This window comes from Asterias amurensis, chromosome 10 (assembly GCF_032118995.1).
Source record: "Asterias amurensis chromosome 10, ASM3211899v1".
Taxonomy (NCBI): Eukaryota; Metazoa; Echinodermata; class Asteroidea; order Forcipulatida; family Asteriidae; genus Asterias; species Asterias amurensis.
In genome coordinates, this window is record NC_092657.1 from 8,280,255 (window position 1) to 8,296,916 (window position 16,662).

General features: G+C 39.3%; 1 protein-coding gene across 1 annotated transcript; it reads right to left on the minus strand.

Annotated features, from left to right (window-relative positions):
* Positions 1-3,086: 3,086 nt before the first annotated feature.
* On the minus strand, positions 3,087-16,362 carry LOC139943481 (gamma-aminobutyric acid type B receptor subunit 2-like). The gene is made up of 11 exons (XM_071940292.1): positions 16,186-16,362; positions 15,447-15,677; positions 13,347-13,410; positions 12,250-12,339; positions 11,577-11,733; positions 9,909-10,041; positions 8,987-9,094; positions 8,247-8,372; positions 7,185-7,330; positions 4,329-4,521; positions 3,087-3,248 (listed from the first exon to the last, which is right to left on the minus strand). Exons 1-11 carry the CDS (start codon positions 16,360-16,362, stop codon positions 3,087-3,089), a joined length of 1,587 nt encoding a protein of 528 aa, XP_071796393.1.
* Between the last annotated feature and the right edge of the window lie 300 nt (positions 16,363-16,662).

The following is a 16,662-nucleotide window of genomic DNA, read 5'->3' on the forward strand; positions in this document are numbered from 1 at the left end:
GTTCTTTCCAACAAATACTTCAACAGTAACTAGTAATGAATTTATATATTAAAAATAAAGTACACTTTAACACTTGAAAGCAAACTTAGAAAAGTGATACCTTAGCAAATAAAAGTAACCTTTAAATACTAAACAAAGTCCACGCAGTATTTAAAGAAAGCAATTTCACTTCATCTAAATCAAATATCACTGTCCATTATGACTTAACAAAGGGGCACCAACAAAGGAAACTCTAAAATACATTTCAACTGTCTTCCAAGTCTGAAACAAATCCTTTCTTGATCTTGTAACCTTGGAGTGAAAACTCCCAACTGTCTTCAAGCACAGAGTCTTCAAGTGACATTGTCTTGATCAAGTTCATAACACAAATCAAATAATGAAGTTCAATGATCTAGATAGTTATATTAAAAAGCACAATGGCATTAATAAAGAAAATAAAATCAACATACCTGTAAAGAATAATGAAAAACCACTGTCACGATATATATCTAGAAGAAACTCCTTTAATGTCTGTTACTGGTCATCACTGGTATAAGAATGACCAGACCCAACATCCTGTCCAGAGTATCTCTGCTGATGTGGCAATCTTGGACTGATCCATTAATTCTAAAGGTAGGGTAAAAGTTCTATTACAAAATTAAAAGGGGGGCATTAACACTGATAATCCACACACCTCTCTACACTTGGAAGGTGTATCAGTTTTGCCATCTCTACACCATGCTATTTAATACAATGGGACTAGTTCTAAAAGAGGTCTCTGGTAAGTTCAATACTTCAATACAAGGTGTAGCGCTTGGCTTGGAACCCGCTGAACATTGTTAAAGTCACATGGAAGTGGTATTTTTTCAAAATAAAGCTTTTGTCACTATATGTGTTTTGATGAGTGGAATGTGAAAAACTGTTAACTAAGGTTTTAAAAAATCGGTTCTTGTGTTATTTACAAATTTAAGAGTAGGCCCGACTCGAGAGGGCGCTGTTCGTGACGTCAATCGAGGCAGACTTTGCCTGTAATGCGTAGAGTAAACACAATATTGCAAAGTACATGTACGGACCAAGTCGTGAGTTTGTACATTTCAAAAAAGAAAGTTTTTTTTCCGGCAATGCCGACCAGGTGTATTGTTTTTTTTTCCGGCAATGCCGACCAGGTGTATTGCTGCTGAATGCAGAAAAACACTTTTTGAAATGTACCAACTCACGACATGGACCTACATGTACTTTGCACGTGTTTTTTTCTGGCAATGCTGACCAGGTGTATTGCTGCTGAATGCAGAAAAACACCTTTTGAAATGTACCAACTCACGACTTGGACGTACATGTACTTTGCACGTGTGTTAACTATACGCATTGCAGGCAAAGTCTGCCTCGATTGACGTCACAAAAGGGGTAGGCGGAGTCAGCCCCCAAACAACTTTATATATTTTTTGAACATATAAATCGTGACAAACAATTACTAAAAAAATTGTTTTATTGTTCGTAAAGCATAATATACTCTTATGTTTGAAAGAAAACAAATTCTATTTCCAGGTGACGTTAAAGGCACTGGACACTTTTGGTAGTTACTCCAAATAATTGTTAGCATAGAAACTTACAAGGTAACGGGTAATGGGGAGCTATTAAAAGTATCTAATTATGTGAGACACGGCTCCCTCTTGAGTAGCATAGTTTTGAGAAAGAGTGATCTCATTTTGGTTGAATTTAAAAACAGACTTCAGCTGGGGTCTCGATTTCAAGGCATCTGAAAGCAAATAACTTGTGCGACAAGGAAGTTTTTCTTCCCTTATTCTCTCGCAACTTCGACGACCAACTGAGTCAAAACATTCAGAAGTTTGTTGTTTCAATGCATTTACGTTTAGACATACCAAATGATACTGCTCTTTGAAATTTTTTACTAAAGATGTCCAGTGCCTTTAAGTCTTAGAAAGTGTTTGAAAGAACATGGAGCTGTAATCGAGGCATGCATGCCTACCCACCATTCGCAGAAAGTATAGTTTAGCGACGAGCAGGCTAGATAGAATAGTCATTCATAAAAATTAATTATATTCCAACAAAGTTTTTTATATGATTGTCATCGACGAGCAGGCGACGAGCAGGCTAGATAGAATAGTCATTCATAAAAATTAATTATATTCCAACAAAGTTTTTTATATGATTGTCATCGTCTGACTGTATTCATCCCTAATTATGATGCCCTCCTCCATAGTTTTTCATTAAAAAACAAACTATATTTTATATCCTTTTATTTTAATGTAAATTGTTTTGTAATTCGGCAGGTATATGCAGCCATTGGCAGTCAATTTTAACAATCCATTATAATACATAAACAAGTCTGTTCTAATTTCTGTGCTCATGTGTAATCATCCCTTGTAGATAGTGCCCTCCATCATTTTCCATTAAAAACAAACTATTTATATCTTTTTATTTTAATGTAAATTGTTTTGTAATTCAACAGGTGTGCTGCAATGTGCAGTTAATTTTAACAAATCCATTATAATACATGAACAAGTCTGTTCTACGTTTTTGTTTTTAAATAATAAATAAAATGAAATAAAATAATCTATAAAAACAATATAAAAACATAACTATGGTTGTTTTATCTCTAGTTTGTTGCCATGGCCTTGCTCTCTGGCATGTGCTTGGTTGCTTATGTGCGGGTCTCTTGATACATGTGTTGTTTGGCCTTGCTACTAAGTGATCCCTTGAGATGTGATTGTGCACTTTCTTGAATTGTTAGGAAATTACATCTAATTGTCAGAGATTCAACTATCTATGACATTGTAGACTCTATATGGTGTTTCGAGAGAGGACTTTGATTTAGTGACGTGCCTCCGTGTTTCATGTGCCTAGCTTAGAGCCCCGATATCTGCTATTACTCCTGTGATGGCGGTTCTCTGGGTGATGGCGGTTCGTGGTTGGTAGCGCGTCGGGGTGATAGCGCGCCCTCTTGTGACAAATCCAGGAGAGTCTTGAACCAAGACTACAATAGTAGTGGGTCTTTCCACATTGTGATATTTGAAATGTACATTAAATGAGAATTAAAACAAAGAAGAAGCTTGTCTGTTTGTGTCAGACTCGAATGTTTACGGAGTTCAGTCAGATGGTGTTGGGTCTGCTGCACAACCAGATACAACTTGTGCACTTGTTGTAGGTATCTCTCTACCAATGGCCGTAGGTTTTGGAATCACAGAACCAAGTTTTATCCCCGTAAAGGTGTTTTCTGAGACCTGGTTTTTGCGATAGACGGCAATTACCTGCAGAAAAAATATTCAAATATAATAATGATAATAATAATAACAACAGTTCTATGTAATTTCCTAGCAGCTTAATCACGGCACTGTAAAACAATTACCCATGTTTATAAAACATATCAGGGGACACTACGTGACATGACTCTTTAAGTACGTATTGTTTTAATTTTTGCTGCTATTTGTTGGGGTCAGATTTATTTCTTTATATTTAAATTCAAGTATTGTAGTCTCAAGTTAGAGTGAGAATAGCAGAGTTGGGGGAATGGTTTGTTCAGTTAAGTTTGCGGCGTACAAAATAATGCAACTGTAGAACAATTTAAGGTGTCAAGAGATAAAGGCATTCTTGGTAATAAAAGGATTGTCAGCCATTCTGTTGAGCGTTGTATTAAAGCCATTGGAAACTCGGTAAATAGTATTGTCCAAGGCCCACAATTCGTGTATGACAAATTATGTATAAAATAAGAAACCTGTGAAAATTTAAGCTCAATCGGTCATCGGAGACGGGAGAAAATAACGGGAAAACGCACCCTTGTTTCTGCACGTTTCGCCGTGTCATGACGTGTTTAAAAAACATCCGTAATTCTCGATAACGAGAATTTATATTGTTTCTCAAAAAGTAAAGCATTTCTTGGAATAATATTTCAAGAGAAGTCTTTCACCATCCTTCTGTAAACCCTGTAAATTATTTGTAAATCTGTGAACTTTCATTTTTTGTTCTGTACCGAAAGTGTCCAATGGCTTTAATCGTGTCGCTCAATCTGGAAAGTCAGTGAACCAACCTGATATGTTTGTAAGAAAACTCTGAAAAGATACACTAAAATAATGTTTTTAATATCCAAGATATTCTCTTTGCGCATCAGTGACTCCGTGCCGGCATACACCTTCGTTCCCACGAAATGATTTTGAGGGAACGAAATATTATTTCCAGGTAATGACATTATATTTCGAGGTAATGAAGATATATATATATTCAAGGAACGAAATATTGTCAGTATTGTATACCTTTCCCTTTAGGGGCTCAATATATATGTTTGAATTGTAATATTTGTTAAGTATCTGTAATTGGTTGTAAGCAACATGTACCTTTGGAATGAAGATCATGCATAGAGATGTCGTTATGCACAGCAGGAGGAAGCCAGAAACGAGGGCAAAGGTCACGCCTACCGATGCCACACTGAGGAAGGATAATGGGACTACAACCACACAGCATATGACGGTGTTGTAGATAGACAACCCAACGTAATAACTGTCGTTCAATCCTTCCATTTTAATGTTCCTACAATCGAAAAGTATATGAAGACAAATTCATAAATACCTAAGACAGTTTATCCGTTCTGATTGGTCGAGAGGGCATCACGTGGGGGTGTTTGAACGGATGATATAAAGCAGTAAAAAGTGTTGAAACATGGGCGTGACACGCGAGCTTGCACCTGTGCCTATAAGACAGTTTCTTCATTTCTATTGGTCGAGAGCAACGGCCGGGACAAATGGGTCACATCACGCGATACGCGCGACGCACACAATAATCTCCGTATAAGGAGTTGTTTGCCCGGGGGCCTTACCATTTCATAGCTGGAGGGGGGGGGGGTGTTGTGTTGAAAGAAATCATTGAACAATTATTATTTTTGCATTTATTTTTCTTTTTGACCAAAAAGTTTTGATGTTTTTTGACCAAAAAAAGGTATATATGAATGGGAATCCAAGTGTGTTGAATCGGTTTTCAACTAGTGGTTTAAACCCGCCGAGGCCTGGTTCTTGTTCGTCTGTGTAAAGTTATCAAGAACCAGGCCTCGGCAGGTTTAAACCACTAGTTGAAAAACTCTTCACCACAAACTGATTCCCTTATTACAAACTGTGAACCATGGTCTTTCCCCACAATACCCCACAACGAAACGTCATGATGTCACTAGAACAGCAGGATCTATTAGGATTTACATTTTAAAAAGCCACAACGTACGCCTGCCAAAGGCACTGGACACTATTGGTAATTACTCAAATAAATGTTAGCATAAAAACAATGAGCAATGGAGAGCTGTTGATGGTATAAAACTTTTACTGATTTTGAGACCTCGCGCGTGAGGTCTCTAAATTAAGCATCTAAAAGCACACAACTTCGTACGTGTTACAAGGGTGTTTTTTCTTCCATTTTCGCAACTTTGACGACCAATTGGGTTCAAATGTTCACAGGTTTGTTATTTTATGCATATGTTGAGATACACCAAGTGAGAAGACCGGTCTTTGACAATTACCAAAGGTATCCAGTGTCTTTAACTTCGTTGCAATACTGAGAGGATGTTGAAGGTTTTTTTTACGAGCTGCAGTCGGATCTTCATGTGCGGTTTGGTGCACGTGATCCTATATACGGACATTTGGCATCATGGGACGAAGGAAGCAGAGGTAAAGGATCGAGGGGCACTATCAAACGAGATTTACACACGATTCGCAGTTAGGGTTGAAGGACACTTAAACTGCCGTTTAAAACCGGCAGGGCCATGGTCGTGCGATAAAGGCCTGAGCCGAAGGTTTTTTGTTTTTGGTTAAAAGGCGTAATTATAAAGTAAGGAACTCCGTAAAACTTATCCGTTTTCCGACGGCCTTGAGCTCTGTACGTGTGTTGCATTTCTATGACTGAGACAGTTTTCAGATATGCATTCGTGTGCGTAGTAGGCCTATGCATCCTCGTATTCATGGGCTAAGATTGCACGGCGAGATCGATCACCCATGGGAACGAGGTTATGGGTTAACCCGCACAAACGTATCCTAAAACAACCAGTCATAAACAGCTCTATCTGGTCATTATTTTGAACCGTTTAAACACCCCCACGTGACGCGCTCTCCACCCAATAGAAATAGCGAAACTGTCTGAGGTATATAGTACGAAAGAGGTGCCTCACTCGGATTCCACGACCTAACCAACTTGAATGGACAAATGGGGCGACTTTCACCAACACTCAGTTTCAGAAACTGTGTGGATCTAAGAGAAACATAATATGCTTTAAATGTTGTAGTGAAGAATATTCCAATCCACAAGGTCAGTAATTGCAAAATGTTTTATTGATAAGTTGTACGTAAATTTATATAATAACGTTGGTGCAAGTCTTTATAAATTGAAAATGTTAGTCTCTCGGCGTTTTGTTTAAAATATGAAATGAAAACATTCATCTTCAGAATGGTTGCCACTTTAAATAAGCAAAACAAACGTGGTAACAATAACATAAAGTTGACTATTATAGGGTCACGAAGCAAACAAAGGCAAAAGACGAAGGAAATAAAAGCGAATGGGAAAGGATTGACCAAAATAAACATTTGAACCACGTACATGACAGGCAAATAATTCTTGAATACAAAACTGCGTGTTTCCTCGTTGTTTTTCTGCTCACTTATTGTAATCCGTAAAATAAACCCATTTGTGAAAATCACAAGGTTGGAAGGAACTTTGAGAAAGCCAACTGACAAAACAGTTTCATTACAATAATCACGGTTATTTTAGCCAAGTGGTTGTGTCCTCGGTTTAAAACACAAATTGCACGTGTCGTTTGAAAAGGTTCAGCGAGACAATAAGCTAACGACGTCTTACATAGCGCACGTATCTACCAAACAAGGTACTCAAGGCGCTGAGTATAATATACAAACTTTCATAAAGATTATTGCAGTGATGAATTCTGGGACCCAATTATGTAGCACCTTTAGAGTTTACATCAGGGTGATACGGTGCATACAGCAGCCACAGCCATGAACACCGGGCGAACCCCTTCTCTTTTCGATAATTGCACTTTGTTCTTTTACATGCATTACCCAGCACACGGGACCAACTGCTTTACGTCCCATCCGAAGGACGAACCAATGGTTAAGTGTCTTGCTTAAGGACACAAGTGTTACACCCAAGGAGATGGATACACATCACAAAACAAAAAGTAAGGTGCTGAAATACTGTTATACCTTGTTGACCAAGAGAGGAAAGCCCCGAAGACGACCACAAATGCTTTGTAGATAAGCATAGCCATAATCCATATGGTGTTGTTTTCCGATGTACATACGATGTTTAACATCTCTCGTATCTGCCGGTGTGAAATATCTTCAGCTGTCTGATGCAATAAGACAATACAAAAATAAGATCAAAGTGATAGAAACATTTTATTAGTTTGTATAAAAAAGAATCAGAATTCATCAGAATGAAATGACAGCAAATTCTTAATAGAAATTGTTTCGGGATTCAAGGCGGATTGAGTTGGATATAGTGTATACTATAGTCGACAAACCAGACGGTCTGATTTGAAGATACAGCAGGGAAAGCAAATAGTAACAAAATAATAAATACATCTTGTATATTAACACTGACTGATGGTCACTGGACACGTATAGTACAGGATGGACCATTGGAATTCATTATCTGGTTTGGGTGGACTGAGGAATGTACAGAACTCTGAAAGGGGATGTTGATTTGTGGTGGAAGTGTTGACATTTTTGGTTCATCTTTTGGAGAACTATATCTTTTTGAATTGTTGCTTACAGCTTCAGACAGTTGGCAAAAACTGACGATCGTTTTTCAAAAAAAGATAATAGTAAAAATAAAAAAAAAAAATAAAAACACTTCTGCAAAGCCAATGGTTCATTAAATAATAAATAAATGGTAGGCCTACTGTAAATCCTTATAAGGAATACAGAGAGAGGAACATTTACGAGTATGTGCACATTCGTCGATTTCACAAAACTGTAGGAAGAATTCTGTCCCGTATTCGAAGACGTTAGGACGCATTAAACCCATCCTAATTAAGAACAGGTTACTCGTTCATACTCGAGATAGGGGGATTAATCTAAGTCGGCTGCTTAAAACAGACTATTTGAACATACCAAATCTGAAAACAAATAAAATGCGTCCCAAACAAAATACGTCCTTAATATAATTCAGTTAACAACAAGTTGATGATTTAAAGTAAACATTAAAAAAACGGAATGTTTGGAGAACATTTGACCTTGATTTAAAGTCTTGAAAGTACGAACCTGAAGAAGTGCGAGTCTTTCTTCCTTGGCGTTTATTGGATCAATTATCAACCAAGGTAGGAGGATTGCAACATCCACAAGTAACATCACGCATATTATTGCAAATAGAGAACGGTCCCTTATCACCTAGTCGATTTGAAAGAGACAAGAAGGAATCAATTCTAAAGAGAGTAAATATTAATCATTAAGAACAGGTAAGAAATACTCCTCATTTAGTTTTGAAAATTTAACTATAGTATTTGTCTTTTAGTCTTTGCCGTGTCATTTGGATGGGAGAACGTGTGTTATAGACAAGTACAGCCCGGATATGGAATTCCATTACTACCTTATTAGTTGGATCTTAAGCAGTATCCATTTTGTGCCGTCGCAATGTTGCGCTGTGCCACCGTAGGGTAACAGTTAAGGTAAGGGAGGGTGGCACAGGGACTGCACAATTTTTCGGGGGTGGGGATTTCTGACGAAGTTTCCGTTTGCCTGTTTCCTAAACAAACCCCTTTTCCTAAACAAACCCCTTTTGTTAACATTTTTACAGGTAAACATAGTTTAAAAACCATGGCCTGTAAGTTTTAAATAAAAGGGGCAGGGTACTTTAATGGACAACCGATTGCGTGCAAATGCATTGCTTTTATATGTTAGGCATGCCAACACCGTACGATGAAACTTGCATTTTCAAAGTCTTTAACCCCTCAAAGGAACTTAAAGGTTAGGCATAATACTGTCTAGATTGACATAATATTTACCTTCTTTTTAGTTTTGTTTGTGATGACGATGCTGTATACTCGCCACATCTTGGTGAACATTCCCCCAAAGGCAAAGGTAAATGCCAAAGCGATCAGCCATGAACGAGCCTGCGACAAAAGCATGATTTCATTCAAGACTAAGAGTGCCCAAGATTAACGGATTCGAAATGAAACAAACAGATATAAACAAGAGGGCCTTCGGTGGCTGTGGCCAGAACTTAGAAAGTTGGAAACTAATGACTGAAATCAAATTATAAACCATTGTTTGTGATCTTTACACTCAAACCTCCCGGTTAGTGTTTTTGTCGTAAGTCGTCAACTACTGCAAAATATCCAGTGTTTGAGAAAGAAACACGCAAGTGTAGAACTTTTAAAAGGTTATATGGCCCGTTCATAAGAAGCGCTTCATCTGTAAAACTTCAAAAACTTCGGTAGGAAGTTTCAAAATATTCCATTTCAGCTCAACCCAGCAATTAGTCAGGCTCGAACCGGGTAAATTTTTCGTACACAGGAGATTGTTTTAAATCGCAGAAGTGTTTATTGGTCAAACTGATGGCAGTTAAAGTGTGGCTCTTTCGCACTTTTCTTAAACAAGTTATAACCTTTTAATGACTGAGCAAACATCGTAGATACAGTTTAGTAACTTGTTTATACGTTATTGTTTGTGTATTAAGCATACACCAAAATGCCGTTCGAAAATCCCGCGGCCTGTAGAAAGTCAAAAGTAGCGCCAGCTGCTTTTATGAGCTCGATCGTGCTGACTTCATATATGTGTCTGCTACTCGCACTCGACGGAAATTAACAAATAATTTAAAATGTGCACGCCATCTTACGTAGGCATACACTTTTCAAATCAGCGCAAAATTGAACTTGAACGATACCATAATGAAATGCGGCTTGGTATTCTACGTGATTAACTTACCCTGCAGACAATAACGAGCGATTCCTTATCCACCATACCTCCATCAATTCCAATGAGTATGACACACACGTACGCAACCATCATACCACAAGCAATCAAATTGTTCAGTTTAGGGCTCGACATCTTTATCTGTCTGCATAAACAAAATAAATAGAACTATCTAAAGAAGTGGAAGAGCAATTCTTCTCTATATAACTTAAGTCCTTATATTGTTATTAAAGGCAGTGGACACTATTGGTAATTGTCAAAGACTGGCCTTCACAGTTGGTGTATCTCAACATATGCATAACATAACAAACCTGTGAAGGTTTGAGCTCAATCGGTCCTCGAACTTGCGAGATAATAATGAAAGAAAAAACACCTTTGTCACACGAAGTTGCGTTTAGATGGTTGATTTCGAGACCCCAAGTTCTAAATCTGAGGTCTCGAAATCAAATTCGTGGAAAATTACTTCTTTCTCGAAAACTGGCACTTCAGAGGGAGCCGTTTCTCACAATGTTTTATACCATCAACCTCTCCCCATTACTCTTCACCAAGAAAGTTTTTATGCTAATAATTATTTTGAGCAATTACCAAGTGTCCACTGCCTTTAACGTTACCTTAAAATTAATCGCATGACCAAAGATTACAGGGCGCACTGGATGGTCTGGAAACATGAAACACGCATGGGCGCCATTTCAACAGTCAAAATATGTTCTTTTTCATAGTAGGCCTACCAACAATGATCATTGTCTACACGGAGCTTACTCTTGTATCGAAATAGTTGTTTGCTATATACTTCGTCAACTACATTGGATGCCCGTTTCGTACAGGATTCATTTTAAAATCCTGTTGTTGACATTTAAAGCTCTTCATGGTCTTTCTCCAAAGTACATACAGGATCTTGTTTCCATCCGGAAAGTATATTCTTATAAACTTAGGTCAGGCAAGGAGTATCCTTCTGGTAAAATGTTGACTGCATCAGGTGATAGGGTTTTTTTCTGTGGCAGCCCTTAAGCTTTGGAATGCGCTACCGCTTAACATACGTAGCGAACAGAAACTCATCTCTTTTAAATGCAATATAAAAACCTATCTTTTTAATACCGCTTTTTTAGCTTTTTAATGTCTTCTTCTATGGTCACCTTGCCAGTTAGTTTAGAATTTTAGCATAGATAGGGTTAGAGGCGTCTGTCTCCTGAAAAGGTCAAAACACTACCGAGGCCAGCAGAGAAAGGCCTATGTAATAAAATAATAATTAATTAGTTCTCTGTTGGCGGGACAGACGTATCCCCATACTTTTGTTTGAGCCTGGTGACCAGTATTTTTTCTTTGTCTTTTTCTTCCACTCTGTGCTTTTTAACAAGTGTTCTGCGCCTCTGATCATTTTGTATGTAGGGGGCGCAATAACAATTTTAAATATTATTGTTATTATTATTTATTGCTAACACGGCACGTGTTCATTGCACATTTCCACACTTCAGTCGGCGCTTTACTGAAGGGAGCTGTCGTTTCCAACGACGGATGTTCCTGCTACGGTATGTAGTTTTGAGCACAACGCATATTCATCCCAAGTACTCTTCTACACGTTGAGGGACGACGCATGGGCAGATGATGCAATGTCATCATTACCGCCGCAGAACCATCCGTCGTCCGAAACGAAAGCTCCCTAATCTGTGCGCCATGACTCACTTGTTTTTACGCTTCCAGATGTTGAATCCTAGAAACACTGAGGCAAGAATAAGACCCATGCAGGAAAACACCGACAGAACCACCATGATAGCGATGGGTGTTGTCTGGAGTATAGTCACAGTTTCTCTTATGTCTGAATCGTATGGAGGCTGACCTCCTATTAATGAAGCAAAGAATTGAATCAAACCACATTCAATCAAACAATATCATCTAAACTATTCTACTGCAGCAAATTTTATGATTTCGTGTAAAACACGTGTTGGGATATTGCCTTTATAACACCCCATACAAATATTCTGCCCTTTCATTGGTTTAGAGTGCGTCACATGATATGTTTTAGTTTTACTAGAAACGGCGGCCGTGTGCCTATAGTGCATCGTTTGCCGTGTGCTAGTCTTCGCAAGGCGTGCAGTACCCACACGTCTTTTTACCCACCTCGAACCCAATCAGTTGTGCATCTGTGTATCTGAAACGCGCGTACGAACGTTACGTGTACGAGGATGATATATAGTCTGTTGGGGTGTTATAAAACTCGAAGCAGTCAATGTTTGTATACTAACCTCTGATTGATTACACCAATCGAATAAATGAAAACGAGATGACACAATGCACTTTGACTTCAGACTGTCAATCTATAGCCTACTACTATTATTATTGACAGAAGTTGACTCACCGCTGTAATACCACAGTGAATCTGGTGAAACAGACCACGTGATCTCATGTGCAATAGTATCATATGTTGCAATCAGTTCCTCTTTACCTCCTGTCAAATGTAACAAGCAAAGGATACAGTACAATAAATAGATACTTCATTGGTTACGGTATTGTCGTTACTATTTCAGCAAAGCATGTGGAGAAGGTCTTTTGGACGTATCCCATATCAGGCAGGACATGTATATCAAATACCTCTACACCGAACTCGTTCTCATTACGTTGTCTTGGTGCAAGACGATAGTGCGTGGACGGCGAGGAGGGAGGGAGCGAGCGGGGAACGCGATGATATTGAGTGATACATGTACAGGGTGCGTTTGATTTTACCTTCCCTGGGTCGACCACGCGGTGCTAACTCCGGTGAGCCTCTGACAAGAGCTATATCGAACGATCACACTTGCCCTCTCGTGGTGACGTCATGCACCTCGGGCCAGACCAAAGTGAACCACTCCACAAGCAGGGCACTGACCCGGGTGAGCCCCTTGAATGACGTCAAAGCTATTCGAACGTACCGGGGCAGACCGGGGTCGACCCAGGGGGAAGCTAAACGAACGCACCCTTAGTGTGAATAAGAATGTCTTGCAGCAAGACTAATTTTTTCAGAAAGTAGTGAGAAAGAGTTAAGTGTGATGGGGTATAGCGCAAGGTGTCAACGAGCATGCTGCTGGCTACATAAAGACCTTTATCATAGTATAACCTTTTTAACTTTAGGGTTCCCTGCTCAAAAATTGACATTGACAGGTAGTTCCTGTTCCATGGACCAGACGATACTGTTTCCTTTCAAGCCTCATGTTTTCGGATTCTTGGCAAAAAGCAAAATGGCCGCGCCACGATAGTCAATAAAGCTCTTGCTGTGCGGTAGTCCACATTGTATGGTGCCCATCAGACAACGTATACAGACCACTGGTTCTGATTTTACTTCTTCCAGTACACTTTCATTTCTGGACAAAATGCCTCTATGCAGAAATACAAGAACCTTGTGGCACACCTGTCCAAAGTAAGCTAGTGTGGATCGATACGGCTAACCGTACCACTAAAAAAGTGCCGCTTATAGCTCACCGATATTTTGTTCTATGAGTAGGTTTCCAACGATGTGTCCAGCAGGGTTAAAGCGGATGAAACCCTAAAAGGTAAAACAAAAATACACAACAATGTTGATATCTTGCCGAACTGGTAATTGTGTGTGTATTTAAAAGATTTCTTTTTTCATGACACCTCACTTTTCAAACATGAAGAAACACATATAAACTACTCTGGTATATACTATTCTGCCGAATGTAGGTTTATCAGAAGAATCTGGCTATAGGCTTTTGCTTCATTTAAATGGTAGGCTATACCTGCTTCCGTATAGGCGATGATAAATTATTTTAACGAAAGCAAGAACATTACAGCAGTGTACTTATACAAAACTAAACGAGTGCACCATGATAATACATAACAAATTCATTAAAAAATATTGTGTTTTCTGCTAAATATTTTGTTCCCCAAATTATTGTTTTATTATTCTTCGAAATATCGAGGGAGCGTAGTGCATTCACCAATAGCTTATAGTTGTGGGAGTGAAAGCGTCCCTCAAGGGAAAGAAATCGGAGTTTGAGGGATTGAAAGCGTATCTTGAGTGTATGGCGTGTTTTGTATAGGGGTCGCCTTTATGAACTATGGCTGTTCGTGACACGGCAAGGTTTTAACCAAAATTTTTGCCTAAAGTAACTCCAAAAAAGACTTGGAAAGTTCTGACGAAGAATGTAGTTAAAATTTGGCAACAACTCGTGTTATGTGGCAAGGTAGTCAGACGATGACATAGAACCGGACGAGAGATCAGGGCCCAATTTCATGGCTCTGCTTACCGCCGAACTCTGCGCTTACGATCGCGATTCCCCGCTTAGATGCAAGCGCCGAATTTCTGCGCTAGCCTTGTAAGCGTAGAATGCCTAGTAACGTGAAGTACGCACGCGCAGAAGCCCAAATTCGCCGCTAACCCGTGAAATACGCTTGCCGTAAGCACAGAATTCCCTGCTTCCGTAAACGCCGATTCTGTGCTTACGTTAAGCAGAGCCATGAAATTGGCCCCAGTATGGTAGCTCGAGCACGGCACCCGTTCAACGCCGAGGCTGCCACCGGAAGTGGTTTCGAAAAAACATAAACAAATCATCAACAAATCATTTGACCACAGCTCAACGTTGCTTTTTGTTGATAAATTCTGCACAATGTACGCATTGTACGCATTGTAATGGAAGAAGCACTGCTGGTAATTATGATAGCAAAGTGCGATCGAAACAACTCGATTTCGTCCCCTCAAAGTAATATGTTTCAAGTTATGTTTGGAGAGAACTAAATAATTTTACCCATAAACATTTTAATCTGTCCTTTGGCATTTAAGGGCCTCCTTAGTTCATACATGCCAATTTTCGAAACTCTTGATGCATTGCACTTTTGTTTGTATTTATGATTTGCTTGTACGGGCGCCAGGAGCGTCATGCATGACGGACTTGAAACCTAGAGGCCATCATCATCATCATTTGTCATCTATTTTGTCCAAGGACATGATGATGTTGATTATGGTGATTATGGTTATGACGATAACAGGCCAATAGTATTATTATCATTATTATAGGAAGTTTAAAAAAACAAAAAGCAGGAAAAAATGTGCCTCCGCGGATTCTAAAAAGCTCTAAACATCCACAAACGGCACAGGTTGAAAACAGTTAACTAAAAACTCCTCGTGAAACTATCTAACCCCCTCCACAAAACCAGTGTCGTATTTGATCACTCAAAACCCAAACTCCCACACATGACGTCACACTGTGCACTGTATGTAAACGCGGGTAACGTTGCTTTGCTTTGACTTTGTGTACGGAGTCACATGGACGCGCGCCGCCAACAGCAGAAGTATTTATGGTTTTTAAAACCTTGATGTTGGGGACCTTTGTTTGCCGATATTTAGGAAAAACAAAAGAGGGAAAACACATCAAATCTAAAATTAAAAGACAAACCAACAAATCATAGGCAATATTAAATAGCATTTCCTTTAAAAAGTTATCGTTCAAGTAACTGAGTGTTTAACGGTTATTGAATTGGGCTCAAGGATCGTAACAGACAGCTCATTAACCTGGGCCGAGTGCCCCATTTTAGCTTCATCATAACTTTGTCAAGTCTTACCGACATCCCGGCGAATTTCTGGTTGAGTATACTCCTGCCGACCTTCTTAGCATACGTTTCGTCACCGTAGGTGTAATTAGCCAACCCGCCTGCTATTTCGTGTTGTACGTCGTGCATTCCCAACGCTAGAGCCCACACACCGTCATAACTCACAGCAGAAAATCCAGGATCACTCACTGAAATATTCTTCCCCAGAAGTTCCCCCATTGCCCGCCGAAACTCTGCTGGTGTCTATACAAACAAGGTTTCAAACACAAGTTATTTTATTATCTGCAGAACAAAATAAGGTACACTTGTCGCATGGTGACCTTCTTTTTTTTTTTTTTTTTTTTTTTTTTTTTTTTTTTTTTGCGGGGAGCACAATTGTTTGGTTGTGCTGACTATTTTTCTAGGGGAGGGGCGATGTGGTGACTATTTTTCAAGGGGAGGGGCGATGACTTTCATTTTTACGAAGCTGCTGACCAAGCCACGAAAACGCCTTGACAATAAGGTTATTCTTTCACGCGATGTTTAACATTAATTTAAAACTCAGGCGAATAAAACGTACATTGTCAAAACCCCGCCATTGTTTCATCACCGTTAATTAGTTAAGTTTAACTTAAAGCCCCGTTGCGAATGTAATGCAGAGCGTATTTTTGACTTCACAGCGCAGTAGTTCAGCAAAATATTCTTTGCGATTATTCTGTGACGTCAAATTTCGTATAATTATTATTCGCACTGGGCTTCACTAGGGGCTTACCATTCCACACCGGCCAACCTCTTTGTTGATGCTAAACATACTGAACGTAACGGTGACGTAACCTTCACTGGCCTCCAGCAGCTCTTCAGGTGAGCAACTCACTTCCTCAGCGGGTACATACTGCCAATCTGCTGAGAAGTACCCGGGTACCAGCCACACGTAGGATGCACCAAACATTTTCAATTTGTAGGCCTTCAAAGAGGAGGGGAAATGTGGATATGAATTAAAAATCAAAGTTGTTTGGTTTCATAAACCCCTTTTCCGATAAGGGAATAAAAGGAGCGACTCGTTCTTAAACTGCCGTTTAAAACCTCGCAGGGTCGTGGCCGTGCGATAAAGACCCGGACTGAAAGCGAGGGTTATTATTTCACGGCCAAGATCTTTTAATGTTTTAAACGGCAGTTTAAGAACGAGTCACTACTCTTTTATTCCTATTCATAAATGCATTTTTGGTTAAAAGACATGATAAAGTAAGAA

Bases quoted from the DNA above. Each gene is read 5' to 3' on its own strand.
- LOC139943481 (XM_071940292.1), bottom strand. From the start codon at position 16,362: ATGTTTGGTGCATCCTACGTGTGGCTGGTACCCGGGTACTTCTCAGCA. The intron at 15,678-16,185 runs GTAAGCCCCTAG...TTGTTTGTATAG, and splicing joins AGGTTGGCCGGTGTGGAATG to ACACCAGCAGAGTTTCGGCG. The intron at 13,411-15,446 runs GTAAGACTTGAC...TTTACCTTTTAG, and splicing joins AGAAATTCGCCGGGATGTCG to GGTTTCATCCGCTTTAACCC.